The sequence below is a fragment of the Orcinus orca genome, chromosome 2 (genome assembly GCF_937001465.1).
Source record: "Orcinus orca chromosome 2, mOrcOrc1.1, whole genome shotgun sequence".
NCBI lineage: Eukaryota > Metazoa > Chordata > Mammalia > Artiodactyla > Delphinidae > Orcinus > Orcinus orca.
In genome coordinates, this window is record NC_064560.1 from 173,020,866 (window position 1) to 173,037,078 (window position 16,213).

At 39.9% G+C, this 16,213-nt stretch overlaps 1 protein-coding gene across 3 annotated transcripts in view; it reads left to right on the forward strand.

Annotated features, from left to right (window-relative positions):
- The first annotated feature begins 790 nt into the window (after nt 1-790).
- The window catches only part of DNAL1 (dynein axonemal light chain 1), a 43,680-nt gene continuing 28,257 nt past the window's right edge, over nt 791-16,213 (forward strand). Inside the window, exons 1-3 of one of the 3 annotated variants that reach the window (XM_004262219.3) lie at nt 791-1,064; nt 10,328-10,366; nt 14,047-14,156. In XM_004262219.3, coding sequence (XP_004262267.1) covers nt 1,062-1,064; nt 10,328-10,366; nt 14,047-14,156 — 152 coding nt within the window. In that variant the 5' untranslated portion in view covers nt 791-1,061. Of the gene's footprint in view, nt 1,065-9,568; nt 9,912-10,327; nt 10,367-10,967; nt 11,286-14,046; nt 14,157-16,213 lie in introns of those variants that run through there. The other 2 variants (XM_033440068.2, XM_033440161.2) reach the window with 2 other exon arrangements.

Genomic DNA, 16,213 nt, shown 5'->3' on the forward strand with positions numbered 1-16,213 from the left:
CGTTTCAGAGGACGGGCTCTAGGCACATGGGCTCAGTAGTTGTGGCTTGCGGGCTCTAGAGCTCAGGCTCAGTAGTTGTGGCTCATGGGCTTAGTTGTTCCGCAGCATGTGGGATCTTCCCAGACCAGGGCTTGAACCTGTGTCCCCTGCATTGGCAGGAGGATTCCTAACCACTGCACCACCAGGGAACCCCCTCATAATATCCTTAATAATACCAATTCTCTGTTGTTGACATTTGGGTTTTCTTTTCGCTGTTAAAACTTTGAACATATATCTCTGTGCATATGCCTGATTATTTCTTCAGGATGAAGTCCTAGAAGTGGAACTGCTGGGTCACAGAGGTGCAAAAGTTTTTAAAGCTTTAAAATTGCCAACAGCCTGCGGAAAGGCTGTATCAATTACAAACAGCAGTGTATGTATGCGTCCCCACTTCTCCATACCCCTAGCAACTCTGGACATTTTTAGTTTTTGGCTAATTTGATAGTTGGGGGTATAAAGACACCTCGGTTATGTAAAACCAGCATTTCATGCTTCAGCCGCCTCAGGCTGCCTGAAGGGGTTGGGAGAAGCTAACTGAAGAAATGCAGCCGTGTCTGGGTATCCTCAGTCGGACAACTAGGTAAATTACAGCAGGGAGTCAAGAGAACGGGAAGGGCAATCTGCAAAGGAAGGGAATTTTTAAAGTTCCTTTATGGGGTGTGGCAGTTGTTACAGGGAGGTTTCAAAGTTTTAAACTTTAAGCCGGTACGTCACTCCAGATTAGCTGACATTACTTTCACAAGGGAAAAAGACATCTCCCAACCACTCCACGAGGTTATGCTCTCGACCCCTCCGTGCCACCAGTTGCTGCGCTTGCAGTTCCTGGGTAGCTAGCAACCGCGGAGCGGGAGGACCCCGGCGTACACCGCGCGGTCCCACAATGCCCTGCTTGCGCCACACTGAGGGCGGAGAGAAAAGACCACTGCCGGGGTAGGGATCCAAGGAGAGCTCCAAGAGGTGCGCATGCGCACTGATCCCGGCGGGCCCTAGCAACCAGAGCAGTGACAGTAGCAACCGCCGGAATGGTGAGTACCCTCCAGGCCTCGTAGCCAAAGCTGAGAGAAGATTGGAAGTGGAAAAGGGTAACTGGAGGGTTGAGGATGGCGGAGGTCCTCAAACAGCGGAAGGGAGCCGGTAGCGGATGCTGGCTCGGTAGATTCTGAGGCCTAAGGCGAAAGAGAAGCCCTGGCACCGGGTGGTGTGGGGCTGATTGGAGGTTGGGTTAATCTCTGCCAGAGACTCTGGCAGAGAAAAGGGAGGGCAAAGAGCAGAGGGCAAAAAGCAAAGAGCGGAGTAGAGTGGGAAAGGTGATGGAAGGGGGAGTGTGAATAAGGATATCTTTTTACATGGGAGTAATCCGCCCCCCCGCCCCGGCGAGATAGAGGGTGGGGTTGGTTACGAGAGGAATGTGTGTAACACTGATTGCCGCAGTATTTGTAACCTGTGATACGCCCAGGTTGCCCTCTGAATGACTGTCAGTTCAGTTATTAGTAACATTGTAACATTATAAAACCCTCTCTAACACAGCATATTAGGGTAGTGTTTCTCAAATTTCAGTATGCATGAGTATGATTTTGGCCTAAGTTGGAGTGCAGATTATGAATGTTTAATTAATTGGGGGGGATTCAGGAATGTGCATTTCAAATGATTCTAAAATTGGAGGGCTCCCACAACACTTTGAGAAATACTGCTATCTTAGACTTGAAATCTGTCGGCGGGCTATCTAATCAAAGCTCTTTATGAAGTAATGGTTTTACCTAGTGATGCTCCTCAACTCCTACGTAAAGTGAGCACTCTCTTGCTTACATACTTGGTAGATCCAACTAGTAGTTGAAAAAGGGATGTTGTTGGTTAGTTACAGACCCAGCCAAAGCTATTTAGCAAAGTATGTGATTGTCCTGCCTGATGGAAATTTTTTTTTGATGTTGGGGGTAGGAGTTTATTAATTTATTTATTATTAGTTTTGCTGTGTTGGGTCTTCATTTCTGTGCGAGGGCTTTCTCTAGTTGTGGCAAGCGGGGGCCACTCTTCATCGCAGTGCGCGGGCGTCTCACTATCGCAGCCTCTCTTGTTGCGGAGCACAGGCTCCAGACACGCAGGCTCAGTAGTTGTGGCCTAATGGGCCTAGTTGCTCCGCGGCATGTGGGATCCTCCCAGACCAGGGCTCGAACCCGTGTCCCCTGCATTAGCAGGCAGATTCTCAACCACTGCGCCACCAGGGAAGCCCCTGATGGAAATATTTATAAAGAATAAGTTTAACTAGTTTTCTTCTTTTTGTGATTTCATTGCTATATAGCTGGGCAGAAATTGAGTCCAAGAAATTGAAATGATGAGGAAATCATGCCTGACCTCAACCACGAGATTAAATGCTACTCTTTTTTTTAAAAAAATAAATTTATTTGTTTTATGTCTTTTCTCTAGTTGTGGGGAGCGGGAGCTTTCTCTTCCTTACGGTGTGCAGGCTTCTCATTGCGGTGGCTTCTCTTGTTGTGAAACACAGGCTCTAGGCGCGTGGGCTTCAGTAGTTGTGGCTCGCCGGCTCTAGAGTGCAGACTCAGTAGTTGTGGCTTGCGGGCTCTAGAGTGCAGGCTCAGTAGTTGTGGCGCATGGGCTTAGTTGCTCCGCGGCATGTGGGATCTTCCCGGACCAGGGCTCAAACCCATGTCCCCTGCATTGGCAGGCGGCTTCTGTGCCACCAGGGAAGTCCCTAAATCCTACTCTTTTAAACGCAGTTTTCCCCTCTGCCTTCCTTACTTTATTCCACAGGCATTTAGCTGAAAACCAAGGAAAGTAAAAAATTCTTGAACCTAAATTTATATTTAGGTGAAGAAATGACTAGCCCTAAATAATTCTGAAAGTATGAAACATGAGAATTATTGAAAATCTTCAAATAGAGAATCAGAACTAGTAATTAGATGAAGCTAGCTGAGGCTGCAAACTCGTAGTTCTGGGGCCCTCTAGAAATACAGTCCCACATAGTTTTTTTTTTCTTTTTTGGCTGTGTTGGGTCTTCGTTTCTGTGCAAGGGCTTTCTCTAGTTGCGGCAAGCGGGGGCCACTCTTCATCGCGGTGCGCGGGCCTCTCACTATCGTGACCTCTCTTGTTGCGGAGCACAGGCTCCAGACACACAGGCTCAGTAGTTGTGGCTCACAGGCCTAGTTGCTCCGCAGCATGTGGGATCTTCCCAGACCAGGGCTCGAACCCGTGTCCCCTGCATTGGCAGGCAGGTTCTCAACCACTGCACCTCCAGGGAAGCCCCCACACATAGTTTTTTAACTTAAAAAATTAGCTTACAGTGTCTTAAAAATGATCATATTTTACATCAAAACGCAGATTTCTGGCTTCTCTGAAAAATCAGAAATACCATATTTCACTATCAGACACATCTTTTTTCATATTTTTGTACTACTGAAATATGATGGTGTGATGTAATTGGCAGCATCTTGTCTTTCTTAATGGTACATAAAATAAGGGTGTTACTTTCAATTAACAGAGTTTTCATATTTGGAGAAATGTGATATTAGGGTAACTCTTGTCCCAAGTCCACCTGCCAACAGTTTTCTAGAACCAAGTAGAGGTTATCCTCTTTACATGGCCAGCTTTACACATTAATGATGTCTATTGGTCCGTTAGGCATTTCAGGTTTTGACTCCCGCTATCTGTAGGGGAACTAGTGACCTTATGAACCAATTTATAGACAACTAGATTGCTTCCAACTTGTAAGTGTTCTTATAGGTGTCTTTTTTTGGACCCATGCAAGGATTTCTCTGGGAAGTATACCCAGGAATGACACTGCGAGGTCCTAGAGTCTATGCATACTTAATTTCTCTAGGCACTGTCAGATTGGTTTCCAGAATGGCTATACTAGTTCTTACTTACTTCAGTAATGCATGAGAGTTCTATTTCTCTACATTCTCACTAACTTTCCAACTTTTGCCAATTTGAGGATGTATTTTAGTATCCTATTGTTTTACTCTGCATTTCTCTGATTTTCATTGAGTTCAAATACCTCACTATTGGTCATCTGGCTTTCAGTTTCTGTGAATTTTCTGTTTACATTTTTTACCAACTTTTGCCTCTTTTGGTTGTTTGGTTTTGAATTTTAGGAGTTCCTTGTATATTCTAGATAGTAGTCCTTTGTTGTTTTTACATTGAAAATATCATCTCTTAATTTTTCTAACTTGTCAACAGAGTTCTTCATTTGCTATACTCTATCTGTTCTAGTATTTGTTAGTTTATTCTATTGTGTTTTCTACACAGATGATCATCTGCACATAGTGTTTTATTTCCTTCTTTGATCATTTCAATTTGTACTTCCTTTTATTGTAATATTGATAAAGATCTGTTGTACTATGTTAAACAGTAGCAGTGATAGTAGATAGGCATCCTTGATGTGTTTGGGATCTTAGAGAGAATATTTTTTCTTTTTTATTGAAGTATAGTTGATTTACAATGTTGTGTTTTCTGGTGTACAGCAAAGTGATTCAGTTATACATATTTAAATATATATATTCTTTTCCATTATAGCTTATTAGAAAATATTGAATATAGTTCCCTGTGCTCTACAGTAGGTCCTTGTTGTTTATCTGTTTTATATGTAGTAGTATGTATATGTTACTCCCAAATTCCTAATTTATTCCTCCTTCCACCTTTCCCCTTTGGTAACCATAAGTTTGTTTTCTATGTCTGTGAGTCTGCCTCTGTTTTGTAAATAAGTTCATTTGTATCATTTTTTTAGATTCCACATATAAGTGATATCATATGATATTTGTCTTTCTCTCTCTGGCTTACTTCACTTATTATGATAATCTCTAGGTCCATCCATGTTGTTGCAAATGGCACTATTTCTTGTTTATGGCTGAGTAGTATTCCATTGTATATATGTACCACATCTTCTTTATCCATTCATCTGTCATTGGGCATTTAGGTTGCTTCCATGTTTTGGCTATTGTAAATAGTGCTGCAATGAACATTGGGGTGCATGTATCTTTTCAAATTATGTTTTTTTCTGGATTTATGCCCAGGAGTGGGATTGCTGCATCATATGGTAACTCTATTTTTAGTTTTTTAAGGAACTTCCATACTGTTTTCCATACTGGCTGCACCAATTTACATTCTCACCAACAGTGTAGGAGGATTCTCTTTTCTCCACACCCTCTCCAGGATTTATTATTTGTAGACTTAAAAAATTTTTTTTATTGGAGTATAGTTGATTTACAATGTTGTGTTAGTTTCAGATGTACAGCGAAGTGAATCAGTGTAGACTTTTTTTTCTTTTTTGGTCGCCACACTTGGCATGCGGGATCTTCCCTGACCAGGGATCGAACCTGCCTCTTGCACTGGGAGTGTGGAGTCTTAACCACTGGACTTTCAGGGAAGTTCCAATGTAGACTTTTTAGTGATGGCCGTTCTGACCAGGGTGAGGTGATACCTCATTGTAGTTTTGATTTGCATTTTTCTAATAATGATGTTGAGCATCTTTCATGTGTCTATAGGCCATCTGCATGTCTTCTTTGGAGAAATGTCTGTTTAGGTCTTCTGCCCATTTTTTTTTTTTTTTTTGCAGTACGCGGGCCTCTCACTGTTGTGGTCTCTCCCGTTGCAGAGCACAGGCTCCGGACGCGCAGGCTCAGTGGCCATGGCTCATGGGCTTAACCGCTCTGCAGCATGTGGGATCTTCCCAGACCAGGGCACGAACCTGTGTCCCTTGCATCAGCAGGCGGACTCTCAACCACTGTGCCACCAGGGAAGCCCCTGCCCATTATTTGATTGTGTTGTTTGGGTTTTTTGGTTTGTTTGTTTTGTTTTGTTTTGTTTGTTACTGTGTTGTATGAGCTATTTGTGTATTTTGGAAGTTAGCCCTTGTCAGTCACATCGTTTTCAAATATTTTCTCCCAGCCCATAGATTGTCTTTTCATTTTATTTATGGTTTCCTTTGCTGTGCAAAGCTTTTTTTTTTTTTTTTTAGATTTTTATTTTTTATTTTTATTATTATTTTTTTGCGGTACGCGGGGCTTTCACTGTTGTGGCCTCTCCCGTTGTGGAGCACAGGCTCCGGACGCGCAGGCTCAGCGCCCATGGCTCACGGGCCTAGCCACTCCACTGCATGTGGGATCTTCCCGCACCGGGGCACGAACCCATGTCCCCTGCATCGGCAGGCGGACTCTCAACCACTGCGCCACCAGGGAAGCCCTGTGCAAAGCTTTTAAGTTTGATTAGGTTCCTTTTGTTTATTTTTGCTTTCATTTCTATTGCCTTGGGAGACTGACCTAAGAAAACATTGCTATAATTCATGTCAGAGGATGTTTTGCCTATGTTCTCTTCTAGGAGTTTGAGAATGCTTTTCATGTTACATTCCCAGTTTGGCCCACGTTGACCACGTTTTTTAAAATAAACCCTCCATACACATATACACACATCCTGATACTCTTTACCAAGCTCAGCTTTTTCTTTTTCCTTAGTAATTGTCACCTTCTAATATACTATATGATTTATATCTATTTATTTATTATATTATTTACCATCTGTCTCCTGCCAGTAGATGTAAATTCCATGAAGGCAGGGATCTTTGTTTTGTTCACTGATATATCCTCAGCAAGTGAAAGAACGTTTGGTACATAGGAGGTAATCAATAAATATTTGCTGAAATGAATGAATTGCTCCCTTAACTGTGGTGTTTGTTGAAGCTTTTTAAATTTTTTTAATTAATTTATTTTATTTATTTATTTTTGGCTGCGTTGGGTCTTCATTGCTGCGCGCGGGCTTTCTCTAGTTGCAGTGAGCAGGGGCTACTCTTCGTTGAGGTGCGCAGGCTTCTCATTGCGGTGGCTTCTCTTGTTGTGGAGCACGGGCTCTAAGCACGCAGGCTTCAGTAGTTGTGGCTCATGGGCTCAGTAGTTGTGGCTCACAGGCTCTAGAGCGCAGGTTCGGTAGTTGTGGCACACGGGCTTAGTTGCTCTGCGGCATGTAGGATCTTCCCGGACCAGGGTTCAAACCCATGTCCCCTGCATTGGCAGGCGGACTCCCAACCACCACACCACCAGGGAAGCCCCTGTTGAAGCTTTTTGATGTGTAGCTTTTATCAAGTAAGAAATTTCACTTTAACCCTTAGTTGAGAGCTTTTAATATCAGCTGTAGAACTTTATCAACTGCTCTTTCTGCACTTACTGAAATAAATGTGATTTTCCCCCTTTAATCCATTAATAAATGATTTACATTTATAGACTTTTCTGTTATTAAACAATCCTTATGATCCTGGCATAAGCCATTTTTGATCATGATCATTATACACCATTGACTTTGGAGAGCTAATGTTGTACCTAGGATTTTCAAATCTGTTTTGAAAAGTAAAGAGGGCTCCTTATCTGGTTATGGCATCAAGGTTATTCTGGCCTCGTAAAATAAGTTGGAAACTTTCCCTCTTTTTTCTGATTTCTGAAACACCTTGTATAACAAGGAATATCTGTTCCCTGAAAGCTTGGTAGAACTTGTAATTTATCTAGGCTTGGGGTATTAGGGGAGGAAGGTGAGGGTAAATCTCTGATTATCTTGTTTTTTTTTTTTGCGGTACGCGGGCCTCTCACTGTTGTGGCCTCTCCCGTTGCGGAGCACAGGCTCCGGACACACAGGCTCAGTGGCCATGGCTCACGGGCCCAGCCGCTCCGCGGAATGTGGGATCTTCCCGGACCGGGGCACAAACCCATGTCCCCTGCATTGGTAGGAGGACTCTCAACCACTGTGCCACCAGGGAAGCCCTGATTATCTTTTTAATGTTTTAAATAGTAATTAGTCTATTCAAATTTTCTGATTCTTCTTGTGAGTTTTGGCACTTTTGTTTTTTCTAGAAATGCATACTTAGTCTAGGTTTTCAAACTTATTACCGTATATTTGCTTATAATATTTTATTTTTAAAATCTCTGTGATGGGACTTCCTTGGTGGCACAGGGGTTAAGAATCTGCCTGCCAATGCAGGAGACCCAGGTTTGAGCCCTGGTCTGAGAAGATCCCACATGCTGCAAAGCAACTAAGCCTGTGCGCCACAACTACTGAGCCTGTGCTCTAGAGCCCGTGAGCCACAACTATTGAGCCCACATGCCACAACTACTGAAGCCCGCGTGCCTAGAGCCCATGCTCCACAACAAGAGAAGCCACCACAATGAGAAGCCCGCACACTGCAATGATGTGCAGCCCCCGCTCGCCACAACTAGAGAAAACCCGCGTGCAGCAATGAAGACCCAATGCAGTCAAAAATAAATAAATAAATAAATAAATAACATCTCTGTGATATTTGTGTTACTTCCCCTTATTTATTCTATATTTTAAATTTGTATATCTCTCTTTTTAGCTCAGTTGAGCTTGCCAGAGACTTCAGAACCCACTTTTAGTTTTGTTAATCTTTTTTCCTCTCATTCTGTTTTCATTGATTTCTTCCTTTGTATCTCCTTCTGCCTTCATGATGTACTTTTTCAAACATTTTGAATGCTTAACTTATTTGTTTTCCATCTCTTGTTCTTTCTTATATTTTTAAAATTTATTTTATTCAAGTATAGTTGATTTACAATGTTGTGTTTACTTCTGCCATACAGCAAAGTGATTCAGTTATATATATGTGTATGTATATATATATACATTCTTTTTCATATTCTTTTCCATTATGGGTTATCACAGGGTATTGAATATAGTTCCCTGTTCTTATTTTTATTTTATTTTATTTTATTTATTTATTTTTGGCTGCGTTGGGTCTTCATTGCTGTGTGCAGGCTTTCTCTAGTTGCGGCGAGTGGGGGCTACTCTTTGTTGTGGTGCACAGACTTCTTATTGCGGTGGCTTCTCTTGTTGCGGAGCATGGGCTCTAGGCACGCAGGCTTCAGTAGTTGTGGCCTGCGGGCTCTAGAGCACAGGCTCAGTAGTTGTGGAGCATGGGCTCAGTTGCTCCCCAGCATGTGGGATCTTCCTGGACCAGGGCTCGAACTCATGTCCCCTGCATTGGCACGTGGATTCTTAACCACTGCGCCACCAGGGAAGTCCCTCTCTTATTTTTAAATTAATGTATTTGAAGCATAAGTTTGCTTTTAATTGTTATATTCCTCAAATATTGACATTCTTTGTCTTTAATTTTATTATTTTACTTAAATTTATAATTTTATTTTTAACTCAAGTGTTATTTATTAGTGTATCTTTATCTCATAGACATAATTCCTTTTGTTATTGTTTAGGGCTCTCTCTTTTTTTTTAATGAGCTCCAGCAATGAGTCAAAGAATGTCTTCCTTTTCTTACCTTTAAAATTTTTAATATCATATAAATTGAATCTAAGATACTATTGATTATAAGGTGCGACATTATTTTTAGTTCTACTAAGAAAGAAAAATAAGAAGTTAGAATTAAACTATGGCATAATTTCGTATCACTTAGAATTTTTATTTTGTACTTATTGACAGTTATTTTAAATGTATTTAGGCATATAGATTTTTATCATATGTTATCCTTTGATAAACATAAAAATGCATATAGTATGTATATTAAATAAGAAGGTTAATTTTAAAAAATTAATTAATTTATTTATTTTTGGCTGCATTGGGTCTTCGTTGCTGTGTGTGGGCTTTCTCTAGTTGCGGCGAGCAGGGACTACTCTTCATTGCGGTACGCGGGCTTCTCATTGCAGTGGCCTCCCTTGTTGTGGAGCACGGGCTCTAGGTGCGTGGGCTTCAGTAGTTGTGGCTCACAGGTTTTAGAGCGCAGGCTCAGTAGTTGTGGCACACAGGCTTAGTTGCTCCGCGGCATGTGGGATCTTCCCGGACCAGGGCTCAAACCCGTTTCCCTTGCATTGGCAGGCGGATTCTTAACCACTGCACTACTAAGGAAGTCCAAGATGGTTAGTATTTTTCTAAAACTTCATCAGTGCTACCTGGCTGCAGCAATTATAAATTGTTCCTGGTTGTAAGATGTATCCAAATTTCAAAGATATTAAAATATAAAAGAAGATATAAATCTTAGAATCAATGAAATAAGATATATTTTAATATCAGTGTTGAAAGCTATATGTTTTTTGTAAACCAAGTGGGAGTGAAGTATCTGACATTACATCACGATTTCCTTAATTTCTCTGAGAGATATTTAAATGAGTATTTCTGATTTCAGGAAATTAAAACCCTCTCTTTGCATATAAAGTCTCAAAAAAAGAACTTAATCTTTTTAACGGTAGATGCCAGGGCTAATAATTATTGCATGAAAATTGAGTCAACAAATCACACCAATAAAGACAGCTTTGTTTTTTCTTCTCTTTTTAAGGCAAAAGCAACAACAATCAAAGAAGCCCTAGCCAGATGGGTGAGTTTATAAGTTTTTACTTCTTCTACTACATAAAGAGAATTTTTGGATAATTATTTAAATATGACCATTCAATACAAGGGATCTTTGTGGTATTGGAACTGTTTAGCTATCTTGACGGTGTTATTGGATACATGAGCCTACAGAGGTGATAAAATTGTATAGAACTTAATACACACATGCAAACACATTCACACTCGTATGTACAAGTGAGTACAAATAAAATTGGGAAAATCTGATTAAAATCAGTGGATTGCATCAATATCAATATCCTGATTGTGATATTATACTATAGTTTTGAAAAATGTTACCACTGGGGGAAACTGGGCAAAGTGTATAAGGGATCTCTCTGTATTATTTTTTATAACTGCACATGAATTTTCAAGTGTCTCAATAAAAATTTCAATTAAAAAAATCTGACCGGGCTTCCCTGGTGGCGCAGTGGTTGAGAGTCCGCCTGCCGATGCAGGGGACATGGTTTCATGCCCCGGTTCGGGAAGATCCCACATGCTGCGGAGCGGCTGCGCCCGTGAGCCATGGCCGCTGAGCCTGCGTGTCTGGAGCCTGTGCTCCGCAACAGGAGAGGCCACAACAGTGAGAGGCCCGCGTACCGCAAAAAAAAAAAAAAAAAAATTAAAAGTAGATCTACCATGTGATCCAGCAGTCCCACTTCTGCATATATATCTGAAGGAAATGAAATCACTATCTCAAAGAGATACCTGTATCCCCATGTTCATTGCAGCACTATTCACAATAGCCAAGACATGAAAACAACCTAAATGCCCATCAGTGGATGAATGGATGAAGAAAATGTATATTTGTATACAATGGAATATTATTCAGCCATAAAAAGAAGGAAATCCTGCCATTTGCGACATGGAAGGACCTTGAGTGCGTTATGCTAAATGACATAAGTCAGGTAGCTAAAGACAAATACTGTATGATCTCATTTACATGTGGAATCTAAAAAAGCTGAACTCATAGAAACAGATTAGAATGGTGATGGCCAGAGTTGAGTGGAGGAAATGGGGAGAAGTTGGTCAAAGGGTATAAACTTCCAGTTATAAGATCAATAAGTTCTGGGGATCTAATGTACAGCATATTTAATAATACTGTATTATGTACTTGAAAGTTGCTAAGAGAGTAGATTTTTTTAAAAAATAAATTTATTTATTTTTGGCTGAGTTGGGTCTTTGTTGCTGCACACCAGCTTTTTCTAGTTGCAGCCAGCGGGGGCTACTCTTCATTGTGGTGCGCTGGTTTCTCATTGCGGTGGCTTCTCTTGCTGTGGAGCATGGGCTCTAGCCGCGTGGGCTTCAGTAGTTGTGGCATGTGGGCTCAGCAGTTGTGGCTTGTGGGATCTAGAGCACAGGCTAAGTAGTTGTGGCGCACGGGCTTAGTTGCTTAGTTGCTCCATGACATGTGGGATTTTCCCGGACCAGGGCTCGGACCCATGTCCCCTGCATTGACAGGCAGATTCTTAACCACTGTGTCACCAGGGAAGTCTGGAGAGTAGATCGTAAATGTTCTCAGCACACAAAAAAATTATTATATGAGGTGCTGGATGTGTTAACTAACCTTTTTCTGGTAATCATTTTGCAATGTATATATGTATCAAAGCATCACATGGTATACCTTAAACATAAACAATGTTATATGTCAGTTATATCTCAATAAATCTGTAAAAAATAGTGATCATTTTGTAATGTATAGAAATATTGAATCACTATGTTGTACACTGGGAATTAACATAGTATTATAGGTCAATTATATTTCAACAAACAAACAAATTCATAGAAAAAGGCATCAGATTTGTGGTAACCAGAGCCAAGGAGTAGGGGTAGGGGGAATTGGATGAAGATGGTCAATAGGTACAGGCTTCCAGTCACAAGGTAAATAAGTACGAGGGATGTAATGTACAACATGATTAATATAATTAACACTGCTGTATGTTATATATGAAAGTTCAGAGAGTAAATCCTGAGTTCTCATCACAAGAAAAAATTTTTTTCTTTTTCTTTTATTTTGTATCTGTATGAGATGATGGATGTTCACTAAACTTATTGTGATAATCATTTCATGATTTTGTAAGTCAAATTGTTATGCTGTATATATTAAACTTATTCAGTGCTATATATCATTATATCTGGAAAAAATACATAATACATACACAAAATACATTTTTAAAAGCATATAGTAATATTAGAGAGGAAACTGCATTGTAAAAAATGCATTAAATATAAACAAATATTTTGAATATAACATTCTATAAAGTTTGAACAGTTGTATTTCAGCATTATAGATAGAATTTCCATAGAGTATAGAGATGGCTCCTCAATTTCTATGCCCAGTGATAACATATTTGACTATGTTATCAGTTGTTTTTTTGTATAATAATGTATCTTTTGCTTTTGTAGCTGGGCTTCAAATAAAAACTCTTTCAAGAAACTTGGTGTCTAGGGAAAATAGACAAAAGGATAGGATAATGAAATATTTGAATTTTTGTTTTAGTGCTTATAAACTTCTTTGTACTCTAATTACATTAAAAAAATTTTTTCTGCTTAGTGAAAGATCTGTTTTGTTTAATAAAAAAGTGTGGAGTAGGCTTAGTATTAGATTTGATTTCCTTCAATCAGATTTTAGGATTTTATTTTATTTATTTATAATAACAAGTGGTTGGTTTTTTGGTTTGGTTTGTAGGTCTATTTCTAGATTACATTATGGCCATAAATCTTTGACTTTAAGATTATTTGAAGACATTATGCTCATTCTTGCACTCATTAACCCAACATTTATTAAGGATCTACTTGGGGTCAGTCTCTCATCTCCTAACCTATAAGTACATGGCACAAAAAAAATACTGAGTGAATGTGTATTAGATCTCTTTCAACTGATTATATATTTTCTGTTATTGATGTGTTGTGATTTGATTTTTTAAATACAAGCTTCTTTTGTGTCTAATATCAGGTTATAGAAAATATAGGAAAGCAAGAAAATGGTCCCTGAGCTGTAGGATCTTCTTGTTTTGTTGGAGAGAGAGAGCTAACTCTAAGTATTGAGGTACTTAGAAACTATTATTAGGCAGCATATACTGGTAATTAAAATTTAAACTGCATACTTAGTACTGAAATTAAACTCTAGGGTAGAATTTAGTAGTAAATTATTGTAGAGCAAATAAATTTGACCTCAGCTCTGTCATAAAGAGAAAATCTTCCCAAATTCTTGGTATTTGGTGGTTCTAGCTCTGACTAAATTGTATGTAGGAACAGAAAGATGAGATGACAGAAAGAGTTGATCTTATAGGTCTGAATCTGATACTTAGGAAAAGTTTGTTTAGGGACAAGGAATTCTTCCCAGGAAAATGTTTTTGTTGTTGTGTTTTGTTTATTAATTGATAGGCTCTAAAAGGATTTTTTAAATTACGGAAATAAAAGTTATTTTCTTTCCTCCTCTTTTCCATTTGGTTGAGACCTAACAGTGAATTATCTGAATCAGCCATGTATAAGGCTAGTTATCAAGTTCAGTAAGTAAATGTTGTCAATAAGTAAACTGTCAGGAATGTACAGAATTATTGAATTTTAATAATTGTTTTGAAATAAACATTGAAAAGCCTTGAGAAATTTTGGCCTTTTTTAGTTCCACATTTGGATTATTTTCTTCCAAATTAATTTTTAACATAGGAAGAGAAAACCAGTCAGAAGCCATCCGAAGCCAGAGAGATAAAGCTGTATGCCCAGATTCCCCCTATAGAGAAGATGGATGCGTCCTTGTCCATGCTTGTTAATTGCGAGTAAGTTCTCTTGTCTTTTTTCCTCCTTTCTAGTATTGCTGTTAAGTTTCACTTCCTTTTCTAAATACACAAACTAGAAAAATATATTTATTTTCTTGATCTTCATTTCCCTTCCTTCCTTCCTTCCTTCCTTCCTTCCTTCTTTCCTCCCTCCCTCCCTCCCTCCCTTCTTTCTTTCTTTTTCTGATTCTCACTTTGGCAAAGCCAAACATAAAAGATTATTGGTTTCTAGGATTATTAATAGAGTAATCCTGAATAATCCTGTACTGTATTTTTTTTTTTTTTTTGCGGTACTCGGGCCTCTCACTGTTGTGGCCTCTCCCGTTGCAGAGCACAGGCTCTGGACGCGCAGGCTCAGCGGCCATGGCTCACGGGCCCAGCTGCTCCACAGTCTGTGGGATCCTCCCGGACCAGGGCACGAACCAGTGTCCCCTGCATCGGCAGGCAGACTCTCAACCACTGCGCCACCAGGGAAGCCCCTGTATTTTTTTACAGTATAATTTTTACAATATGCCTGGAGAATAGAAATTTCCTTGTCTCTTAGGAGAAGCTAAATAACACAATTAAACTTTCTCTGTCATAAAATCTAGTACTTCCTCTTGTAAGATTATCCACCAAAGTCAATACTGTACTTACTCAGAGGCATAGAGATACTGCTTTAAAAAATACTTTTCAAACTATGAAAATACATTGTAAAGCACCTAGAAGGGCTTCCCTGGTGGCACAGTGGTTAAGAATCTGCCTGCCAATGCAGGGGACACGGATTTGATCCCTGGTCTGGGAAGATCCCACATGCTGCGGAGCAACTAAGCCCGTGCGCCACAACTACTGAACCTGTTCTCTAGAACCCACAAGCCACAACTGCTGAGCCCACGTGCCACAACTACTGAAGCCCACGTGCCTAGAGACTGTGCTCCGCAACAAGAGAAGCCACTGCAATGAGAAGCCCGCACAGCGCAATGAAGAGTAGCCCCCACTCACCACAACTAGAGAAAGTCCGCGCACAGCAACGAAGACCCAACGCAGCCAAAAAAAGAGCCCTCTTTAAAAGTCATGAGGGACACAAAATAATTAAGAAAAAAACACTAGAAAATATTAAAAGCACAAAGAAAGGGAAATAATATCAACCAAAATTGCACACCTTTTGAGAACCAGTGTTAGCATTTTGTTTTTTATTTTATTTTATTATTTTTTTAACTTTTTGGCCGCACCGCAGGGCATGTGGGATCTTAGTTCCCCGACCAGGGATCAGGGATCTCACCCCTGCCCCCTGCAATGGAAGCGCAGAGTCTTAGCCATTGGACTGCCAGGGAAGTCTCAGCATTTTGATATAGAGCCTTCTAATTTTTTTTTCCTATTTGGGATCAAGTTACATTTATTTGTAATCCTATTTATCCAAGCTTTAAGTATCAGATCTATATTTATTCCTTTTAACTTATTTTCTAAATACACACTTTTTAGCAGGGTTCTGTGGCTAATTTGAGGCAATTATATACCATGACACCTTGTAACCGTGCTCTCAGGCTGCAGTGTCTTGTCAGGGGTGTAGAATGTTACAGAATCACTTGGGGTTTTTTCTGATTTCTTCATCCTGTGTTTTTCTAACTGTGGCCCCCTGACTACCTATATAAGAATCTCCTTGTCCCACTCCAAATTTATAGAAACAGAATCTACTGATGAAACTAGGTATCTGTATTTATAATAAGCAATCTGAATGACTCTTAGATGCATATTTGTGAACTCATGCATTAGACTAATATCTGTCTTTGGAATTAAAGGGAAAAGCAAACGTATTTAGTTATTGTATGCAACTTCTCCTTTGTGATGAGAACACAATGTATTACATAAAAACCCACCTTAGATGTGTTTTTGGCTTCAAAAATCATGATTTCAAAGAGAATTATTCCAAAGTCGTCAAATATCTTTTTATCATAAAGCCATTTCAAAGGCAAGCATTTGAGAAGGTTCTGTACCCCATACCAAAGTACCTTGGAAACTGCTTAGAAAGAGTCACCCTGTTCATATTTTTGCTGACACTCTTTGAGCAGGTTGCCTGA